At 33.3% G+C, this 23,429-nt stretch overlaps 3 protein-coding genes and 2 long non-coding RNA genes across 5 annotated transcripts; 4 read left to right on the top strand and 1 right to left on the bottom strand.

The window, feature by feature from the left end:
* Window positions 1-109: 109 nt before the first annotated feature.
* LOC114733577 (serine/threonine-protein kinase fray2-like) lies at window positions 110-4,323 on the top strand (the record flags this gene model as incomplete). The annotated part of the gene is made up of 12 exons (XM_028921051.1): window positions 110-362; window positions 1,334-1,588; window positions 2,301-2,425; window positions 2,666-2,710; window positions 2,803-2,884; window positions 2,963-3,031; window positions 3,149-3,319; window positions 3,397-3,462; window positions 3,552-3,620; window positions 3,700-3,822; window positions 3,958-4,028; window positions 4,185-4,323. Coding segments are annotated over exons 1-12 (1,383 nt in total), but the record flags the coding sequence as incomplete, so codon positions are not given.
* Window positions 4,324-6,203, top strand: LOC114733580 (uncharacterized). The gene is made up of 5 exons (XR_003739084.1): window positions 4,324-4,415; window positions 5,319-5,389; window positions 5,580-5,677; window positions 5,745-5,786; window positions 6,178-6,203. It is a non-coding gene; the product is annotated as an uncharacterized LOC114733580 (long non-coding RNA).
* An 8-nt stretch (window positions 6,204-6,211) lies between these two features.
* LOC114733581 (uncharacterized) lies at window positions 6,212-6,616 on the top strand. The gene is made up of 3 exons (XR_003739085.1): window positions 6,212-6,318; window positions 6,431-6,479; window positions 6,576-6,616. It is a non-coding gene; the product is annotated as an uncharacterized LOC114733581 (long non-coding RNA).
* Window positions 6,617-16,080: 9,464 nt separating this feature from the next.
* On the top strand, window positions 16,081-20,386 carry LOC114733579 (putative glucose-6-phosphate 1-epimerase). Its single transcript, XM_028921053.1, has 8 exons — window positions 16,081-16,241; window positions 17,265-17,339; window positions 17,770-17,826; window positions 17,916-18,076; window positions 18,366-18,506; window positions 18,888-18,990; window positions 19,099-19,198; window positions 19,534-20,386. Exons 1-8 carry the CDS (start codon window positions 16,116-16,118, stop codon window positions 19,749-19,751), a joined length of 981 nt encoding a protein of 326 aa, XP_028776886.1. The 5' UTR covers window positions 16,081-16,115; the 3' UTR covers window positions 19,752-20,386.
* A 61-nt stretch (window positions 20,387-20,447) lies between these two features.
* Window positions 20,448-21,985, bottom strand: LOC114733578 (uncharacterized). The gene is made up of 2 exons (XM_028921052.1): window positions 21,688-21,985; window positions 20,448-20,778 (listed from the first exon to the last, which is right to left on the bottom strand). Exons 1-2 carry the CDS (start codon window positions 21,767-21,769, stop codon window positions 20,576-20,578), a joined length of 285 nt encoding a protein of 94 aa, XP_028776885.1. The 5' UTR covers window positions 21,770-21,985; the 3' UTR covers window positions 20,448-20,575.
* Between the last annotated feature and the right edge of the window lie 1,444 nt (window positions 21,986-23,429).

The raw sequence follows: 23,429 nt of genomic DNA, 5'->3' as shown, positions 1-23,429 counted from the left end.
TCCTCGTTCTCTGATTAATACTTCGCAGTTCTTTCCCATTTTCGTTATGCGTAATTCTGGATTTCACGTTGCAGACTTTTTCGATTTTGTGGTAGCTGTCGTCCCTGGATTCGAAGCTAAAGTGTTTTGACTTTCGTTTTCGTTTCTTCCTCTTCCTCTTTGTTTTTTTCCCTCTGAATCTTTTTGTCTGAGAGATGAAGGATACGGAGAAAAAGAAGTACCCCATTGGCCCTGAGAATTATGAACTACTCGAGGAGATTGGCCAGGGGGTAAGTGCCCACGTACATCGTGCTCGTTGCATTACTTTTAATGAGATCGTTGCCATAAAAATCCTGGATTTTGAGCGAGAAAACTGCGATCTGGTAATTCGCTCTCACCTCCCTCTTGCCTCTTCTTTTTTCAATGCTATGGTATGGCATTACTAATAGGTTTAGGCAGTTTTCGCCTTGTGCCATTACGCCATAATCCCGCCGGTACTACTTGCCAGTAGGGTAAAATGCTTGGAACGAGTTCAACATACATACTTTATCCGATCTGTTCAAAATAGAATCATGGGCACCCAGCTTTCTCTGACAAGAACTATTTCTCTTGTCGAGTTTGCCATGGCATTTTTTTGCGTCAACCATTAGCATAGAATGGGGAAGGCACCCCCGGGTGTATGACCAGGACACAAAACGAATGGTTGGCAAATTTTTAATTGTTGGAGTCACAGAAAATAGTAAAACAGAATACAATGCCCCGAGGTGAATCTGGAAAAATTGTGTATTAATGCAATACAGTACAATGTATGTTGTAAATTATTTGGTTACAAGAGGACATATTAGATAATGGCACAAGTATAATTCAGTCATGGAAGAAGCACTACATAAGTATTACCATTATATGAAAGACAGCAAAATACGTGTACAGCACTACACAACACTAAAGATGATATTACCTCTACCGTTTGCTGTTTAGTTACTCATACTCTCCATGCAAATGAAACCCTTCACAACTTTGTAATAAATGTAACCTAGATGTCATAGGGTTTTGTTTCGCTCTTAGTTTTTGCTCTAGGCTGGTGCCTTCCTCTTACAGTGTATTTTTTGGGTTGAATGAATTATTCCTTTCCTTCAAACAAAAAAAAAAGAAAGAAGAAGATGGTTTTACCTCAAGAGAATCATTCTGAACCTTTATTTATAGTCTTAGCTGTTGGTGGATTGGATACTTTGCAATTTGAGCCTCAAGAGAATTTTTCTTTCTCTAGGACGCATGTACAATTTATTTGACAAATTTGTTGTGTATCCTCCTTATTAACCTTTAAACTGTCTTTGAAATGATACTTCCTCTGCAGAATAATGTTTTTCGTGAAGCACAGACCATGACCTTGGTTGACCACCCTAATGTCCTCAAATCACACTGCTCCTTTGTTAGCGATCATAATCTATGGGTTATCATGCCATATATGGCTGGTGGTTCGTGTCTTCACATATTGAAAGCCGCCTACCCAGATGGCTTTGAGGAGGTTGTAATAGCAACAATATTGCGAGAGGCTTTGAAGGGTTTAGAGTACCTTCATCATCATGGCCATATACATAGAGATGTTAAAGTGAGTATTAAAGTTGCATTTTCAGACCTTGTTACAATTTATGATATAGGCCAAAAATGCACGGTATTTTTGTTTTAGGCCATATGCGTATAATTTTCCGACCTTCAAGACCTTGAAGCTAACCCCTCGAACTAGAGGCTAAGTACAAATAACTGCCTGCCTTCAAAGAATTCATTATTTTACTATCAAAAGTGTGGCACTGTTATATAATAATAATATCATATACGAAAGTTGACCCTAAGAGTTTCTTAGAAATAATAGTTAGGATTATAGCGGTTAGGATCTTTAGTGACTCTATATACGGAACTATTCCTCTATTTTTTATTCATGTGACAATATAAACTGCACTACTCAGTTTTTATTCCCTCTGTTTTCTGCATAAACTCCTCTGTTTTTATTTCTTACTCTCTGACCTCTAGCTTTTCTTCCTCTGCCTTCTCCCCCACCCCCCTTTTCTCTCTTGCACATTGGAGAGTTATTAGTACAAAAACAAATAGTTTGTGGGTTTATTTAATTTACACGTCACTCATGCGATAGTAAATTAATTGGTTTATTGACAGCAGGATAACACAGAAAATACAGTTTGGGGTCCATTTTAAAATTTTGAAGGTCAAAAGAATTACATGCATTTGACTCAAAGTTCTTGCTTTGTGGCCAATATTATAGTAGTTTTAGGTTCTTGCCTTCGACCAACTTGTATCTGCTTCTATAGGCCGGGAACATTCTAATTGATGCGCGCGGTGCAATCAAGCTGGGGGATTTCGGTGTATCTGCTTGTCTTTTTGATTCAGGTGACAGGCAACGTACAAGGAATACATTTGTGGGGACACCTTGCTGGTATGATCTGAGTTTTTTTTTTTTGGTAACTTGTTGTTCTGTTGATATTCAAAATGATTCTCTTGAACTGCTGGAAGTTGATGCATTCGCAGATTTTATCTCCGAATTTGCCCAATTTTTATGTAGTCAATATACACATGTGCATTGAGTCTGTTGCCATTTCTTCTTTTTTCATGTCATATAATAGCTTATCTATGATCATGAGTGTTGGAAATAAACTGTATAACATTTTGGTCGCAGGATGGCACCTGAAGTCATGGAGCAACTGCATGGTTACGACTTCAAGTCAGTGATTATGATGATTATATATTTTTCCCTTTCTTGTCACACTTCCTGGTGGTAACATTCAGTTGGAAATCGTACTCTTGTAATTGCAGAGCAGATATGTGGTCTTTTGGTATAACAGCACTGGAGCTTGCCCATGGTCACGCTCCTTTCTCAAAGTATCCTCCCATGAAGGTGTGCTTACTAAGACAGGAACCTTTCTCATTGAACCCTGAATGATGTTTTCAGGAATTTAACCTTCTACATGTTCAGGTACTTCTTATGACATTGCAAAATGCACCGCCTGGCCTTGATTATGAACGAGATAAGAAGTTCTCTCAGGTCGGCTTACTTTGAATATATACTAAAACTACGTCCTATGTTTCCGTTTTCAATAAGGTTTGATCCTTGAACCCATTTTTCCCCTTCTATCCTGAAATCTTTCTTCTATGTTGTCAGTCATTTAGGACGATGATTGCTAAATGCTTGGAAAAAGATCCTTCAAAACGACCCACTGCAAGCAGTTTGCTAAAGAATTCCTTCTTTAAGCGAGCTCGCTCTAGTGATTATATTTCGCGAACGCTTTTGGAGGGGCTGCCTGCATTAGGTGATCGCATCAAAGCCCTAAAGGTTGCATATTGTTGCCTAATAATTTTTTCATGCTTCCATGTTGTATAATGTTTTATAGGGCTGTCATTCTATTGCAGAGGAAAGAAGAAGATATGCTTGCAAAAGAACAAATTCCTGATGGGCAGAAGGAGGAAATATCACAGGTAGTGTGTGTGTGTGTGTCTGTTTTTTTGTCTTATCAGCAAGCAAGCAAGCAAACACTCAACAAAATTATTTTTGACTTTTTGTGTAGAATGAATACAAGCGAGGAATTAGTAGCTGGAACTTCAATCTTGAAGATATGAAAGCTCAGGCTTCATTGGTACCCAAGCTACCTTATCTTTTCTCTCACAATGAAGTTGTGATTCCTGAATTTTAAAAGTATTTTTTATGTCTTTTAGATACAGGATTTTGATGATGCAATGTCTGAAATCAATCCAGGAGGAAGTTCGAATTCCACATCACCAAATGATGTGCAAGAGAAGCAATCACCACGTGCAAACCAATCTCAACTTACTGACATGGTATTCATAAATTTTTCAATGCAGCTGGAAAATGTTTGCCGCACTTAATATTCGTTTTCCCCCTTGTTTTTCTCTTCTACCTTGCAAGCAGAATAATATTTTCTTTGAGTAGTTTCTAATAGCAATGCTTCACAGGAAGATAACGACGAGATGCGAAATCAATCAGCTCCTGTGCCTGCAGTAGATTTCACAACAACTGATGCCAAGTATGATAATACATGCAGTAAATTATTTTATGGAAATCATGTTGTAAGAGTTTTGAGAACATCGCAGGCTTTTGCCTGTGCCTAAGGTTTTTGTTTTTGTTTTCACTTCTAGAATCAGCAAGGGGCTAATAAATTAATCATATCTTTTCAATCCAGGGTTAGAAGTGAAAAATCTAATGATGCCTCTATCACCAGTTTAAGCCATGAACACAACTTATCACAGAGTGCTTCACCGCGTCTTGAAGATCATGTAGTGGACCATAATTTTAGTGAAAAATGTGATGTGGAGAATGGGGGAAGACAGGTGGAGCCTACTCATTCTTACCACAGAAGATGTTCATCAAGCATCTTACCTGAAGTTACTCACACACCTGCTCGTGGGGAAATGTAAATGTTTCAACTAAATCTTTTCATTTTATAAAATTGCATTAGATTGTTGCAATAGTCATTAGCATCATGTCTGTGCTGGACATTTGGGTGCTGATCTATCAATCTCGTGCTGCCTTGGCTTGGATGTCTTACGATGTTTCTGGTTATGCCCTATATATATTTGACCGAGCTTCATATGCTCCTTATTCTGGCTACACGAACTTAATTTCAAGAGACTGGACTGCTTTATCTTTCTTCTTTTCATTGGAGTCAGTAACTAAGAAAGATATATTCGTTTCATTCTTGCTTCAAACCTTAAACTACTCTAATTAAGTACTGCGAACATGGCGATATCTTACGCTGCTCAATTTGGTGTTTATGGCCACTGCATGTGTTCATTTCATTGCTATATTATATTCAGAAACAAACGGAGAAAGGAGTATTTATCATAGATTTCAGATTTTTTTTACTACAAGATTTCAGGTTTAATAAATAAGATTATCATATTCAATTAAGATTATTTATTTCTTCATTTTGGCTTCTTAATTTGAATGGTTTTGTGCATCATTGGTAGTATGCTTCTGCCTTTCAGGTATCAGATAGTTATTATATACTCTTGTTGATGTTGCGAAGGAAAGTTGATAAAATTCAATGTAATTGAGTTTTAATGAAAAAGAACTTTCGACAAAATATCTTGTCATTTTTTTCATGTAAATGATTTCATTTACAGAATCCCATAGAAATTTAAATCATGAATTTTACCTTCGTCAATAATTTGGGAAACGGTCTCTTATGCCTTATTTTACTGGCTTTTGACAAACTGTGTCGAATAAGTGGTGTTTCCATTGATTTGACAGGTGAGAATTGACAATGGTCAGTTGTATTATCATTATTCACGCTTATTTATTATATGAATGACAGAGAGAAGATACATAATCTGTCCCATAGCGTTTCAAGTTGCAGTGCAACAACAGTACCACAGTCAGGAGAAGGTACATGATCATATTACTCCACTGGTCACATGACTTGATTGTCAAGTTCAAGGAAATGTCACAAACTATTTTCTCTTTCATCTAACTGGCAGCTCATGAGCCATGCAAAAATGACTCCCGTGTCTTATTAAAAATAAATATGTCCTTGCAGCAGCTAAATCTCTCTCTTTACTTTTTTGGTAATATGCAGCTGCAAATTTGGACGACACTGATGAGAAAGTAAAGGTGCCAGTTGTTCAGCAGAGAGGACGTTTTAAGGTTACATCTGAGAATGTTGAATTAGAAAAGGTGAATACCCTGATGTAGATGACGCGACTTTCCTTAAGACTAAATAATAAATGAAGTTTTCTTTCAGGTGGCCCCAACTCCTATTCTGCAAAAGAGTCAAAGCATGCAGGTTAGTTTTTTGCATCATGCATTACTAAATTTCGATCAAAACAGGCCGTTCGGATACCTCAATTGCCATGTTCTCTCGGTCTATCATGTCCGAAAGCAGTGATAGATATATGCGAAAATATTATTAGATGTTCATCAACATCCAGTTCACTAACCTCTTCAGCTTTATAGAGAAAACTCAGCTCCCACTAGGATAAAATGACCAAATGAGTAAACCTTTTCAATTTACATTTGGCTTAGGCAATAATGGAGTCTGATTTGCAGCTTATGTTTATACCTAAATGAGTAAAACCTCCTCTTAACATGAAGTTGAGTTAGCATCACATACCAATATCTAAGCAGACATGGCTTTCTAATTAACTGAACATCTTACGTTTACCTGGTTCCTGTAGGTTATTAGCTCGCACAATGTAACTCCTTTACCTTCAATTTTACCACTATCAACGACATCCCAGGCTACACCAACAAATGTTTCTGGTTCTTCGCTTTACCAATTATTGCTTTGTGTGCTGCAAGCAAATATCGAACAAAGGGTATGTTCAATCATATTCATATGGTCCTAACTCCTGCAGCTAGTATCTATAATAACTACCTTTATATACGTCAAAAATAAGGTGACACTATCTTACTTTTCTTTTGATATAGGACACTATCTTGCTTTTAATGAAACATGTAACCGCTGGTGACTCTACAGGTTCCTTTTATTTGAAGTTTTCTTCAGATCTTTTCCTTTGTAAGGTTTCTATTTATGTACATAATTTTTAGATTATCATATCTGTCAATCGTGCAGTTGATGGAGCATCTAACCAATCACCGGCTTCGGCAATGGAGAAATCTTTGGTATGAATTTTAATGGCAAATAGCATTAGAAATCATTTAACTCTATATGAGGATGTATCTGGCTGAGAACTATCAGCGCTTGGCTACGGTATAAGGAAGTTTGAAGCCGGTTTTGGATAGTGACACTAACTGATTTTAGGTTTGAAATCAAAGAACTTCAACGAGAAAACACATTTGAAAAAGAGTTGAGTAGTCAATTACACTTGTAACAGATTCCAATTTAGGCATATGATAAGGTTCCTGGGGTTCAGGTTGTCTCCATCAGGCCGAGGAAAAATTTCTAATTCAAACCTTGAGTGGACTAACAATTATAGCCAGTCAATTAAATTGCTCAACTTTATGCTGTTCTTTCTGGCGTGCTAGATCATTTAACTGTGAGACACATAAAGAAGAGCAGCCTCTTGGCTCCTTGATTACTGTTCTCAGTGTTTGCAAATATTGATTGTGCTAGCCATCATGAAACATTCTTGCAGCTATAAATTAGCATGACTGTCCTTTGGACTTGCAATGGGATACACGCTCTATGTATTTACCTTCCAAAGATAATTTCCCTTCACTTCTTGGGAACTATGCCTTTTTAATATTTTGTGAGTTTGCTTAAATGACTTGATATTCACCTTTCCCTGTATTACTCAACGGGAGATATTGGTTTATGCACTACTGCAGCTTGAAGCATCTCACGAGAGAGAGAAAGAGCTACTTCATGAAATAACTGAGTTGAATAAGAGGTGTTGTATTATGAGTTTAAGATACACGATTATTTGATATGATGTCAAATAGGTCTTAAACCTTGGTTTTGTGATATGTAGGCTCCGAAGTGACCAGGAACAGATTAAAAGATTGAAATCAGAAAACGCTCAGGTTTGTATCAATTTGCATGCGGTTTTGTACTTATATTTTTCAGAACCAGAATTCTGTGTAATGAATGTAACTTTTTAACTTGTAAATCTTAGGTGTGATATTGCACTATCGGAATGGATATTTGGGGAAGGATTTTGGAGGTGTTATCGTTGCTCATGAAGCGTATGCCTAGGAGTACTCAAATTTAAGTTCTTCATGGACATTTTCAATAAATTAAGAAAAAAAAGGGGGTTAATACAAACTTTGGTCCTTCAAGTTTGTTATTATTTTGGTTCTGGTCTTTCAAGTTTCAAACAATAAGTTTTGATTCCTCAAGCTTCTTTTCATCTATAACAATATAATCTAATAAAAACTTAGATCATTTTGTTCCTTGAGAACCAAAACATACGGTTTGACACTTGAGGAACCTCATATCAAAATAAGGACAAACTTAAAAGACTAAAGATTATATTAACAAAAAAAAGTACAGGAAGAAAGCAGAATAGGGAGATGACTGCAAAGTTTTCTTGATTACTTTTTACTAAGGATTTGTATTTAATTACATTGTAGGTAATATGAATTTTATCATAGTCTACATTAGTACAGACTTAATGTTTATAATTTCACCCAAAAAAAAAAGGATTCAATGTTGATAAGATTCTAAGTAGATATCTTGTGCTGTTGTTTTTGTTTTTTTTTTTTTATGAGTTTGCTTGTAGAAAGATATGGTTGGGTGAGAATTTGGGAACAAGGTGCAGAGAAGAAAAAGGAGGGCGGGGGGGTTGTTATAGTGGGTCCCATTGACATGTAGAACCCACTGTATCCCTCTCATATGAGTGTTTGGTTGAAGGTTTCATGTTTGATTTTAATCCAAATATGGGTGTTTGAATGAAATTGAGGAAACCATGGTCTTGGTTTTTTTTCCCCAAAAGTTTTGGTTGTCAAAACCGTAGTTTTAGAAATGTTTAAATATTTAGTATAAGACAGTATCTAGAGCAGAATTGTTTTCAATAAGAAAATACTTGTGCTTAGAAAAAAGAAGTGTCCAAGCATTATTACATCCAATCCTTAATATTAGAGCTGGTTGATTAATTTAAATAGATTTAAAAAATTAGTTAAATTAATTATTCATAATAAACAATAAATATGTATTGTATTTTCTAAAATAACTTTGCTAATCATGTGTATTAGTTAGAATTACCATTTTATAAAACTTTTAACATATGTAACTATTGCAAAGATTATCTTGAGAAAAAATAGATAAATATAAGAGACAAAATAGATTGTGGTTTTATATTTAGAACAAAATTAAATATCAAACTAGTTTTTATATTAATAACTGAATGTGGAAGTTCATAGTTAGCAGAAATCAAAGATAAAGAGATGAAATGAAAAATAACGTATAGGAGGCAATTTTTCTGCGCCGAGTGTAGTAATAATTCCCAACTGGGCAATATTTATTCCCATAGGCAGCGGTGAAAACTAAATGAATCAATCATTCCTCAGCAGCAGAACATTCTTGTTTTGTTCGTCAAGCATTAGTGAATGCTGATGGACGATTCATCTGCCTGAAGGCGCAAGCCTTGGCAAAATTTTGTCCAAACTAATCTAAGCTAATTATATGAACTCGTTTGGAAATTACAGTGACGGCCATCTTGTCTTTTCTGGGACGCGTTCAAGCGAGTGGCGGACCTATTTATATGTACTCTTTTCTTATTTAATATATGACCTAATTATTAAATTGATTTTGATCCTAAATATAAAACATATTTATCATATTTATTAATTTTTCTAAATTATCTTTATTGACACTCTTTTAATCATAATTAAGTTTGAGAGGGAGAGAGAATATTAATAAAGATAATTATAGTGTTTTAGAAAAAACATGTTATATTTCTGATAATTAACTAACTTAAAAACCAAAGGAATATAGCTAGAATGACTCGGTTCCTATCTTGTTTTAAAGAGGTTGTATTTATTTTTTTAACATTTAAAATCTGTTCAAATGGTAAGAAAAATATTGAAAGATTAAAAATAGTGTACAAAACCCGTGGAGATAAAAAAGAATAATAAACTGCACAGCAATTGAGAAGAGCTATCTTATTCCTTTTTATGAATAATATTAATATTAGTTATTGGGTTTCTTTTAAAAAAATTGAAAATGGGTCATGAGACCAAAACGGAAAAAGAGAACTCACAGAAGACTTCTAAAACCAGACTAGAAAGCATTAATTTTGAATGCTATATGATACTTATTTGATTCTTAATATAAGACTTATTTAACTAATTTGATTAGATTAAGGAAGTTATGCAAGTTAGTTAATTATAAAAAATATGATATGTTTTTTCTAAAATACCATAATAATCTTTCTTAATATCTTCCCTCCCTTTTCTACTTGATTATGGTTGAGGGAGTATCCATAAGGATAATTTAGAAAAAGTTGATGAATATGAGAAATAGGTCTTATATTAGGACCAAAATCAACTCAACAATTAGATCATATATTAAAGATTGGAGTAGTAAATATTGGGTTTTAAAAATACAACATGAGTTTAAAGTGGGGTAGTCAAGATGAAAATGCTGAGGTAAATGTATAGTCATATAAAAAAAAGATTTGCAATGAATATATGTACAAAAAGAAATTGGAGTGACTTCTATTGCAGAAAAAATGATAGAAAATCGTTTGAGATGGTTTAGTCATGTTTAAAGAAGGTCTTTGGATAATAATGAGAATGGTTGATCACACAATATAGAGTCTTATAAAAAAAAAAGTAGAAGAATGCCAAAAAGAACATTTCGATTAATAACATATATGAAAATTTGATCATTGATAAACCTCAATAACGTGATACAATCTATGTAGCTGATCCCATTTAATAAAATAAAGTTTTGTTGTTGTATATTTTTAATACAATAATTACTATGATTACTGACTTTCTTTATTATTATTTTTTCGAATAGAAAAGGAGAGGTGTTTTTTAATTTCTTTTTATTCTTTCCAATAAACGAAAAGAGAAGTAAATCAAATTCTAAACAAGATCTAACTCCTCCTAGTTGGCTACCTTGCATCAGGCTCAATTTTTGCCTGTAATTCGTCATGTGTCATAACACTACGATGTACTATGGAGATATACATGTGTGCGTGTGCGTGTACAATCAAGTTCACATAACAAAAATTAGTGACACCTGAAAAAAAGGAACAAAAGTTCGAATAGGGTAAGACAGTTTATAAAAAAGAAAAAGAAAAAGAATCATGGGGTCACTTAAGATCATCATTGTGAAAAAGAACATGTGTTTGACATTCTATGGATCAATATCCATTTATTACACTTATCAATGCAAATCTCGGACCCATATAAATATTCCTCTCACTTGTATGTCAAAAATAACAGGTGTTAAAAATTATTCACATTAATTTAAATTTTAATAAAAATTGGTATTATTTCTAATATTTAGTTGTCAATTACAAGTTTAGTATAGAAAATGATAAGTGTTGAAAAATTATTCACAATAATTTAAGTTTTAGTAGAAATTAAAATCATTCCCACAATTTAGATGTTAATAACAAGTCTAATATAAAAAATAACAAATATTGAAAATATATTTACAATAACTTAAATTTTACTAGAAATTGCTCTTACATGCCAAATAACAACTTGTGAGTGCCAAGTTACAAAAATTTAGAAGAGTAGAGCCTATATACATTAATAAATTAGTTGTCTCATATCTAAATGAACTTCTGGAGCATGACCTGTTATTACAATTCATTTTTTATAGTAACTTGCAATAAGAATTTACTTTTAATCAAATTATCAGTTACAATATAATTTTATTTCATCAACTCAATTATAACAACTTAGCTTAGTTGAAATAACAAGTCTTACGTTGAAAATAAAAACATTTTCATGGTCAATAACAAAAAACCAATATAGCTTTTCGATTAAGTTAGCTTGTTATTTTTAATTATAAATTTATTAAATCCATATACTGAACTTATTATTTCTCAGCAAAAACTTGTTATTTTCAATTATAAACAAGTTAATTAACAATTTAACTTAATTAAAATAATAAGTCTTTCCTTGGAAATAACAGCATTCTTATAGCCAATAATAAAATACCAGTGTTGCCACAATTCCATCCATTATAACCAATAACATAGTATATCAATCACTTAAGCTGTTCAATAGGCCCTAGCTTTTAATAGACTCCATTGGCAATAAGAGTACCTTAGTCAAGACCTTGAACTTGCTTGTTCATTAACATGGCTCATCCGGAGGTATGTCACATTATAATTGAAGCCACGCATGAGATGATGCAGCTATTCAGATCAGATAGGCTTGAAAAGTTACTTTTGTTTCAGAAGACAAACAAACAACTTTCAATTCAAAATAGTTGTTAAATTCCCTTCTGGTTTTATTATATTCGATCATAATCATTATACAAGAAAGCATTTTGAAAGAAGCAACTCAAATCAAATATAAATGCAGCATACAAGTATACAATAAGAATCCACCCCTACACATCCATCATATTTTGTTTCTTCGCACTGTGGTTTGACGATTGCATAGAACCGAGCAGTGGTACTGAGTACAAGTCCCGTATTTGACCTCTCCAATCCCCTAGTATCAATACCTCCCTTGGATCAGAAGCTACCCTGGGCAGAGCAAAGAGTCATTTTTTCAAACAAATAGGGATATTTTGTTCTTTTAGCCATTATCTCATAATTATAAATTAAGATCTGGTCTCTAATAGCAATTTTATTTATTTAAATACTCATTTTGCTATTTCGTATTTTTAAGTTTTTTTTTCTACGATTTTCCCATATATATATGGGATAAATGAATAATTTATTAATAAAAAATTCGGCCATAATATTAATAAAAATTATAGAAAGTAATATTATTTAAAGAAAATAATAAAAATTGTAATGATTTAAAAAAAAATCAAATATTACAGTATACTTAGAAATACTAAATTGTATTTCATCAAAAAAAGAAAAAGAAATACTAAATTGTACTAACAAATCCTCCTACATTCTCTCGTACTTATAGAATTTTGTTTTAAAAACTAAAACTAAAACTGCCCGTCATCAACCTGACCATATCTTTTTTATTTTTTATTTTTTATTTTTCGCAGCAAATGTCGTTCATGCATTTTAATAGGTTTAGGAATTACTCTCTTTTGCCTACTGACAATTATAATAGGTTTGTCTTCTTCATGCTAATTAATACTCATCTGCACTATTTATAAAACAGAGAGGAAAATCATTTTTTGTTTTATTTATAGGATACTAAGAAATTTTTTATATGGATGTACAATTTTATCTTTTATTTATTATTGTGTTGATTTTGTTTACATGAAACATAATGTATATTAAATAGGGATAAAAATGAAAAGTTGTTGAATTTTAAATGAGAGCTAATAAAATTTAAGATTTTCCTGGGTCTGTATGAAATATATTAAAAGTGACTTATAAATACAATTAGAAGAGTATCATTTTGCTCGATTACAACAAAATAGTAATCTCCACACTTATCCATTTCATTAAGCATTTTTTGCACAATTTATATTATGACGACTAATAATTATTAAACTCTCCTTCTAAACAAAAAAGTTAAACTCATTTCATATCTTAATGGAATTAGTTACATAAACTCAAATAAAAAAAAACATTACATAAATATTGTGGAAAAATCCTAATATATTAATAAGATGTGATTACGTCCATCCAAAACATATTTATTTAAGAAATAATTTTATGATAAAAATAACACCTTTTCAAAATCATGAATAATCTAATAATTATATATTAATTTTACATGTTGGCAAAAAAATTAATTTTACACAATATTTAGTTAGGAAATCAATTTAGAATTTGGAACAAATTAAAGTAATGGAATATTAAAAATTCTAAATGGTAATCATAGAATTAATTTATTTAATGAAAACTAGAGTTGGTGAAGGAAGAATTTCATTTAACCCTGCTGCAGGAACTTTATTGCCGGTTGCCTCATATATCTCCGAAATTTCATTGCACCTTTTTGGGAGTAAAGTGAAATTAATTCCTAGAATAAAGAGTGAATAATAATCTTGCAGACATAGAAACAAGAAAAACAAATTTACAAATAGAACACGAGAATTCACAATCAAGATAAGCCTGTTTACAATTAGAGTTAGGTTATTTACAAGGGAAACAAGTATTAGTATGATTCACAAGAGAAATAAGACTGTTTATAACTGGAATAAAGCTATTTATACGTGGAAGTAGGCAGCTAGCATTTACAACAAGTCAAGGAGGTGGGATTTATAGGTGGAATAACGTAATTTATAATCAAAATGAAGCAATTCATTATATAAATAAGACTGTTTATAACTAGAGTAAGATCATTTACAGATAGAGTTAGCGTTCACAAGAAGTCAGAAAATTAAGATACACAAGTAAAATATGAGAATTTACAACGAAGATGGAGGGATTCACAAGAGAAATAATGTTATTTACAACTAAAGTAAGAAGAATGATATCTTTTCAGCTGCACAAGTTAATTTCATTTTGACGCTTGAGGTGCACTAAAAATTCATAATGTTTGTGCTGTTCGCGCAGCTATTTGAAATCCTCCCTTAGTTAATTAACTTTTGTGAAAATAGGGATAGCGCAAAGCAAACTATTAACTATTTGTTCCATCTCTTTTTATAAACTACAACTACTATTTTTTTATCGTCCCTAAATATAAGCAACACTTATAAGTTATCTTAAATTTTTGTAGCAGATTTTCTATTTTGTCCTATTAATTATTTATTTTAATACTCAATATATTTATTACTTTATTTTTCAATTCATCATCTATTTCCATAACATATTCTCTCTTTCTCATAATTATCTTTATTATAATAATTTTTTATTCTCTTCCTTATATTTTCTATCCCATAAATAAAGATATTTTAAAAAAAGAACTTTAAATTTTACGTACTTATTATCTTTAAGCAATTTTCATGAATTTTCTATTTATATAATTGTATCTAGGATTACTTCTAAAAAAAACGGAAGGAGTAATAGTTTTTTTTTTTTTGGTTCGGAAACTTAAAAAAACTTCATTAATCCTCAAAGCAAAAACCATACACTTGGTTCAGTATCAACAACTCAACAGAATCAAAAAAGCCAAACCGAGTAAAGAACAAACACCAAAACAGATGCATAAAAACGGGAGGAGTAATAGTTATTTGCAATTCGGCCTAATCATTCACTGCATTGGTCAAGCGATATTGATGGAAAGGTTTTAGCAATTTGGTTCAATATGGAGAGCAACGGTGATCAAGTGAAGCTACGTGGTGTCCAAGTTATCAGAACATTCAGATAAAGTTGATGGCTGAGGAGACCCATTGTCTCCATAAAATCGAATCGTGACATCATTGGGCGTAACTAATCAATACATATGATGAATATTCTCTGACAATGTCATATTCATTAAGGTAGCGAATGCTATTAATTTATGATATTTAGACACAAAGTGAGCCCCACACACTGTTAATTACAGGTAACAAATATGACAATTTCCTTCATTTGGAAACGCGTTCATGTTGTCAGATCCAAAAAGAACTTCACAGTATCAGGCGACAGGCAGGCACAGGTGAAAAATGTTAATGGGTAGATTTATAACTCAACTTACATAAAAAATAACATTTCACCAGAAGGTAAAATGTTGATTATATGAGTTGATGTGCTGTTTAGTCTTTATAATTTGTCCTTAATTATTTTGATATTACTCCCTATAAAAAAATAAAAATTAGAATACATCAACGAAGAAACATCTAAAGCAAAAACAAACAAGCAACCCAGTGGAAAAGGTTGTTCTAGGACATGTCAGCCATAAAAATGTTTTTCCTAAATGAATGAACCTGCACAATATACCAGTCCCCATAGTTTTAAATGTAGATTTAGGTTTCTCAAGTTTTTTCTATCCAAAATATTAGCCCTTATATTTAAAAAAAAAAAACCTTTTGTATCTAAAAAAATATTTTAATAAGAATTTGAATTATTTTGCCTTTTTATGGACCAAAAATTATAATTTAAAATTTTAAAGACAAAAACTAGAATGAAAATAAACTATCAAAACCAGATATTATTCCTCCGACTTTAAATGTAAAAACTAGAATGAAAATAAACTATCAAAACCAAATATTATCCCTCTGGCTTTAATGTAAGATGTATTTTATAGTGTTATAAAATGAGTCTTATATTTAAAATCGGAGAGTAATATTTGATAGAACAAAAAGAATATATGAATGCTCACTCAAAACAAATCAAATATTGTAATTGGGACAGAAGTAGTAGTAATAATAACAGCAGACAAAATAAAGAAACGACAAATAATCAGCAATGGACCGCGGGGAAGCTGACATGAAATTCGTCGTTTAACGGAAAAAGGACAAGTTACGTACGTCACATGATCATGGGAAATGCACCAAAGCTAAATCATCGATAATCAGAATCAACGTGTTTATTACTTCCTAATTTTAATCATTAAGATCCCCCCTTGAATCGATCATCTATTCTCTTTTTTCATGATCTCTCTCTCTATATATATATGTGCTTTGAGAAATTACTTCGGGATTTCGGACGGTGAAGGAAGGTCGAGAGAGAGAGAGAGAGACATGGAGACGTCATCGAGGGACAAGTCGCGGGAGCCGTCGAAGGAAATGGTGTTCGTGGAGCACCGAACGGATGCAAATGGCCTCCAGAAGGTCATTCTCAGAGAACTTCGAGGCTATTCTGCTGAGGTGTGCTTATTTTCTTCTTTCTTTATCTCCTCGTGCTTACTCTTCTGTATTTTGTTGTTCGTATTCGAGAATTTCCGTTTTATTTTCTCTTTTAGCCATTTCCACTTGTGGGTCCCTCGGGTGAGCTTTTTTCTTGTATTCTGTATGATTATGCAAATTGAATTCTGTCCTTGTCTGGGCATTTTCTTTTTGGTTTTATTCTGTTCTCTGGATGAATTTCTCGCATTTATGATCAGCGGTCGTGGCCCATGAGTTTTGGAATCTATATATCCGTCCTCTATTAAAGCATTCCCTGAATCTGTCAATTTGCATTATCTTTGGGTTGCTACATTTTTCATCTTCTGGACAATGGTATTTTGCGAAAATTTCACACCGAGATTTATGATCCTGTAGCATTATTCCTTCGTAGTGGAAATGTGACTTTTGGTTTTCCATGTACAATAAATTTGGTGATTGCTTTCCTGAGGCAAACAAAATTATATTTCGTTTAATTTTTGCTGCTGTTGCACGATTCCGACAAAGGTTGATCTGGAACTAATTTTGAAATCGAATAGGGAACATGCCTGAACCAAACATGTGACGTAGTTTTGATAACTGTTACTCCCGTCCCCACCCCATGACGGACGGGAAAATGAAATAAAAAGTTTTATACTTAGATGTTTCTTCTTTTGAGTAAATATTTCGTGGATAATCAATTATCATGAAGCATTTGAACATTTTATGTAGTTTTCTTTCCCATTTGAAATTATATCCTGGTTCTGTCACTATACTTTGCATGCCTGCCACTAGCATGAAGAACCCGTTATCTTTCTCCGACGGTATGAGGATGAGCTCTGTTTAATCTTATATTACTTAAAATTCCACTTCCCTTATGTTAACGAATCCCTAAGTTTTGCATGGGTTACTCTGAATGTGGACTTTTTGCTTGCAATTCTATATGATTTAAAATTCATAATCAAGATTGTATTTATTTGTTTAAAAATGTTGAAGCCCATAGGATTATATTCCTTTTATTTAACACAGGTGTATCTATTTGGAGGTCAAGTTACATCCTGGAAGAATGAACTTGGGGAAGAGTTGCTCTTTGTTAGTAGTAAGGCATGGCATTTCATCGTTGTGTAGCTTTTTTCTGGTAGAAACTTTGCCTGCTTAAAGTAATGTGCTGATGATGCTATATATTCCCTTCACATTTTCACTAATTTTGACAGGTATGTACATTTATATAATGAAATTATAGAAAGATTCGTTGTTCACAAGTCATAAATTGTACGATTTGCTATATTGGATTCTATACAATGCATAAGCCGCATGACTTAGATTGAGCATGTAGTTGTGTGTTCTACATTTTTTCAAACTAAAGTGAGCCTTATGCATTTGCACAAAGTTCAAGATGAGTTACACTGTTATAACTGATAAATAAAGTGGTTTCCTACAGCTTGTTATGTTCTAACTATTAGTGAGTTCAATCTCCCAAAAAGTTTCATTCATATTCTGCCTATTTGAATTTCATCCCTTCGAATAATTGCAGGCAACTTTTAAGCCCCCAAAAGCTATACGTGGAGGTATTCCAGTTTGTTTTCCTCAAGTATGAATGTCTTCTTTAGCTTCCATACTTTCATGTTCTTTTTTTTTTTTCTTTTTTTTTTCTCTTAAGGTACTCTGCTTCGTATGTAGTTTTCAAATTATGGGCCTCTTGAACAACATGGATTTGCGAGGAAAAGGCTGTGGACGGTAGATCCTAATCCTCCACCATTGTCAGCAGTTAACACAAGTAGGGCTTTCATTGATTTGATTCTTAGGAACTCTGAAGAAGAAGCGAAGATGTGGCCTCACAGGTATAAGATGTATATTAATGTGAATGTCAATACCAGGCTCCCTAAGCATGTTTTCTCTCTCATTTTTGGTCCCACTGCCAAAAGGGTATGGAGCTTTTTTCAAGAAGTTCGGCTAGCTATATAATCTGTAGTAAAATGAACCCTGATATTGTTCTATGAGATGTCTTTACTTTTTTACTTGCATAATTTTTTATTCCTTGTGAAGCTTCATATTCCAAAACTCTAAGTTTCTTTGCACTTAGTTTTTGATTCATGGATTAAGGGAATATCACATTTTCGTTGTTTGCAGATATGAGTTTCGTCTGAGGATATCTTTGGGACCTCAGGGAGATTTGATGTTGACATCCCGCATTCGAAATACAAATGCAGATGGAAAACCATTTTCCTTCACATTTGCCTATCTTACACATTTTCAAGTTACTGACATCAGGTTTTATCTTAAACCAGGATTTCTTTTTTTTGTTTATCGTTTAATATTTAATAATTCATAATTTCGCCCTAGCGTATGCCACATGCATTTCCCCCGCTATAAGTAGTTGGGAACTTTGGATCCTAAGTTATGCCAGATATTCTCAAGCAGCTTGAAAAGCCACTGATTATCACCTATTCAATTCTGTTAAATCATTTTTAATTTTCTGATAAACTATTTTCTGTCCCTTCCAGAAGTGATTTGGCTTTGTTTTTCTAAGCATAATTTTTTGCAATTTGACCTTCTCCATTTTCAGAGCATAATAATTGATTTTGTTCTGATATTTGTGACCGTGACTTCTACAATTTGGTGCAAGCTAACTGCCACGTTGCTAATGTCTAGTGAAGTGCGGGTAGAAGGACTTGAGACAATAGATTATCTGGATAACTTGCAAAATAAACAACGGTTTACTGAACAAGGGGATGCACTAACATTTGAGTCTGAGGTTTGGGTTTTATGTGCATTGGAGTGGTTTCTTGAATTGTTTTATATTATATTGGTTCAACCATGTAACTCTTTCTTCTTTATGTGTTCATTTGATTTGATGACAAAGGTGGACAGAGTATATTTACGGACACCTACAAAGATTGCTGTCATTGACCATGAAAGGAAAAGAACTTACGTAGTTAAGAAAGATGGACTTCCAGATGCTGGTGAGTCTAGCAGTAGATGTTTCCTTATGTGCAGAAAGAATTGGATCACAGATTCATCGCGAAATTTGATATTTGATGTTCCAACCTTTTCTTGTTAGTCACATGAACATATTAGACAATCTTTTATTCCCCACGAACATGTGGTCACCTGGTATGAAATGAACGTTTCCTCCAGGGAATATATTTGATTAAAGTTATTTGTCTAGATTAAAGGTGTGCTCCTGGTTCTCTAAAATGAATAAACTGGCTTTGTATGTAGGAAGGGTGAAATGTTCATATTTTCTATGGTTTTAAATTTTTTTGGGGTAAAGGCAGTAGTCTTTTTTTCTCTGCAGTGGTTTGGAACCCTTGGGACAAGAAAGCCAAGGCCATACCTGATCTGGGGGACAGGGACTACCAGCGCATGATATGTGTTCAGGCTGCATGTGTAGAAAAACCAATTACCCTAAAACCCGGTGAAGAATGGAAAGGGAGACAACAAATAACTGCAGTTCGTTCCAGTTATTGCAGTGGTCAACTTGACCCACAGAGAGTACTTCTTCATGGTTATTAGAGTAGAGTGAGACCTGATGTGTCTCCCTCTGTACAGGTAAATCACTAAACATTCATGGCATTCCTGTTGCTCTATCCATGGAGACCGATTTCAATGGATGATGTGTGATGTATTCTCTTGGTTAGAAGGCGGATTCCTTTTTAGTACATTTGTTCATGTTAGGCTTGTTGAGTATTTTCAGCATGGGTCAGAATTGAAGCGGGCTGAAGAAATAGAACTTGGTGTTTGTAAAGGACGTGTAGACGTCAATTTTTAACTTTTGTTTGTTGGGTCAATAGACGCCTTTACTAATTTCTTGTATTTTCTCTTTGCCTCAGGAAGTTTGTTAGGAGACATCGCTTCTTGCTTTGCTTGTTGCATCTTCCTAATTGCAGTTCTATTCCAAGTTTTTGAAGCTCTGAACATCTGGTTTTCTTATTTGCTCATTAGTATCTGTCGTTTGAGGTCGATAAAGCTAGATACAACTACATTGACATTTATGCTCCAACTTTCATTCATGTGTTGGTCCAAAAAAAAAAGATTCATTCATGGGTTTTGATAAATTAGGCTTCGACTATTGCATGATTTAGCCACATGTGAACCAGAACCACCCAAGAAATACTGAAAAGGAAATTAAATATATATATATAGAGAGAGAGAGAGAGAAAGAGAGAGAGAGAGACCCACACGCACACGGGGGCATTTTGGGGCAGCGTAAGAGAGTGAAGCCTAATATAAATTCTTTGATACATACTAAATAGTAACTACAACTTGACGTTTAATGCCTCAGCAATGGTGGCCATATTCCATAAGATAAAAACAGTGGGTTGCCGATTGCTAAAGCATCAAACTTGAGTGTGATTTGTAGATTCTGATGAAGCTTGAGTTTGATTTGACCATACAAGGACGCTCCAGGATGGATTTTGCTTGCGCTTATCATGATTCTGTAGCAGATCAGATTCTGCTCTGTGCAACATTTCCCACATCACTTGAATATCTTGATACCCACAAGTTTGTACTTCATCCTGAAGCTTCAGCAGCCCTCTTCCTGCACCAAACACCATCATCACCATATAAGATGAATTCATAACTTTGGCTATGGCACAAATAACCCTTTTAGGTCATAGTGAACAGAAAGATGTAGAACCTATGTCAAAGTTTAGGTTGGGTACCACTTGAAAACAAATTAACGGTAGTGGCGTAATGGTTGAAAATTTGTTCATAACTCTGTGTAGATATGTAGGCATTTGTGAACCTACAATTTATGTGCTTCCTTTTATCTCTAAATGCCATGCTTAGTGGATATGAAGCTTTAGGAACCTAAAGCAAATATATAAACACACACAAACACGCATCTATACAAACCATGGCAGATGAAAAGCGAATCTAGAGAGAAGGAAGCATCTTTCTTTTCTTCTTTATCTAGTTTTATCAGTTTTTTTTTTTTTGTGTGTGGCCATAATTCTTGCTTTTTTGTTTCCAGGTTCAAAGTACAAATTTCAGGGCATACACTGAATGCAGAAAAGGTAGTGGCCTCCACAGTAGAATCTGAAGGAAGAAAAAAGGCAGCCAGCAACAGAGCAGTAATCAATGACACAACAGTCTGCTGGCCCTACTAACCTCTGCCGTTTCAATTTGTGCAGAGAAAGGAGGAGGAGGAAGAAGAAGAAGAAGATCCAACCACGTACAGAGAGGGAGAGTGAGAGAAATGCTGAATTGTTTTTTGTTTTTGCTGATATAGTATCTCCATTGGAGATTTCTATGCGATGGATGTTATAGCTACGAATAAATCACAATTAAGTTCCTAATAAAGAGTTCACAAAGAACCATTTCTGAGATTCTTCTCTTGCACATACAGAATTCGAAACATGTCTGTTACAGAGCATATAAAAAACAGAGATCAAGCACAGAGAGAAACGAAGAAGAAGAAGAAGAAGAAGATCAAAGTGATATATACCATTTTTGCGAGCTCTGAGACGAGCATAGAGAGCAAGCCAGACACGCCTCATGCCAAACACCATCTTGCTCCAAATTTCCATACACTGTTGTTATTATTATTATGCGTCTTTTTCTTCCTCCTCCTCCTCAGCCAAAGTTAGCACTTAGCAGAGCCACAAATTCTTGTGAATAAAAACTTCAAATCATCAAATCTCTCTCAGTACTAAGCACCATCACACTTCACTTCAATTCAACCTTTCCTGCGGAGAAAACGTGAGTCTGAGTTTGATGATTAGCTTCCACGCCAAAGTTGGGTCGCTATTGTGCTTTCTGATTCGTGCCTTATAAATAAAAAGCTTCGAGTCAGATCACCGACACGTGATCCTATTTTTATCTGGTTTTAATTTAAAATTCTCATTATTATTATTATTATTTATCTGCGTCGCCTCCTCCATTAATCCCACTAACCTTATGTGTCTATGACTTTTTTTTTAATTGTGATTCAGCTTCATCATTCACTATTTACATCTCACGGACTGACAAATAAATTACGGTTATAAATGAGATTAGACTCATAACTTTTGCAGTTTTTATTATTTGGCCTTATTTTCCTATTTTGTGTGCATATATAACTGGGGAAAAAAATCAATATGTGTTGGTTCCAATGAAAAAGAATCCATCTCCTAAGATACCGTACAAAATCTCATGTTTAAATTCATACAGAATGTAAAAAAAAAAAAATTAGGAGAGTTATCTTTCATAATGATACTCCTCCGGTCTTTAACATAGGACTCGATTGTTGAGTTGGTTTTGGTCTAAATATAAGACTCATTTCTCATATTTAATCAATTTTTTCTAAATTACCACTATGGATACTCCCTCAACTATAATTAAATAAGAGAGGAAGATGGGGTGTTAAAAGATGATTATGGTATTTTAGAAAAATATGTCATATTTCTTATAATTAACTAACTTACCTAACTTCATTAATCTAATCAAATTAGTTAAATAGGTATTATATTAAGGACCGGAAGAGTATATAAAATGTGACAAAAATTATAAAAATCTAATACGCATTATTATTGGGTTAAAAAATTATATCTATAAGATTGAAATCATTAACTTTATTCAGAGAACTTGAGATTATCTCGCTCATTTCATTTACCATTGGTGCTGAATAATTTTTAATATAACTGAATAATTGTTATCCTTCCTTTAATTCTACTCTTGAAATTTATATACATAACTAGACAACTCATAATATTTATTTTATTCGGCTCATATCTTCCAATTAATTGGTCTTTCTTACACCATAATCATTTTGTTTCTGAAAAGAATCAAGAGAGAATATATTTAGAATTTTAAAATCACTAATTAAAATTAAAAAAAATGAGAAGAAGAAGAATAAGAAATCAAATAAAAAAGACAGGAGCCACCAAATGGCAAAAGGTGATGTCGTTGCATAATTGGACAAGTATTAATATATATATTATATTGGATAAATATATGAAAGCAGAAAGACACACGTGGTTGAGAGCATGTGGTCCTCTTTTGAAGATTTTTAGAATACTTTTTAAGTCAAACACGTGTCTCATTTCCCGGTGCTCAAATCTTAATAATACGCATCCGCAACAATTTTGTTGGGAAATTGAATGATTATAGGAAAAATAATAATACTTCTCCCATTCTTAATATAGGACCCAATTCTTGAGTTGATTTTGGTCCTAAATATAAAACCTATTTCTCATATTTTATCAATTT

The sequence above is a fragment of the Neltuma alba genome, unplaced genomic scaffold (assembly GCF_004799145.2).
Source record: "Neltuma alba isolate B1F8T4 unplaced genomic scaffold, ASM479914v2 tig00013018_pilon, whole genome shotgun sequence".
NCBI lineage: Eukaryota > Viridiplantae > Streptophyta > Magnoliopsida > Fabales > Fabaceae > Neltuma > Neltuma alba.
This window is presented reverse-complemented; position numbering and strand designations above follow the sequence as displayed.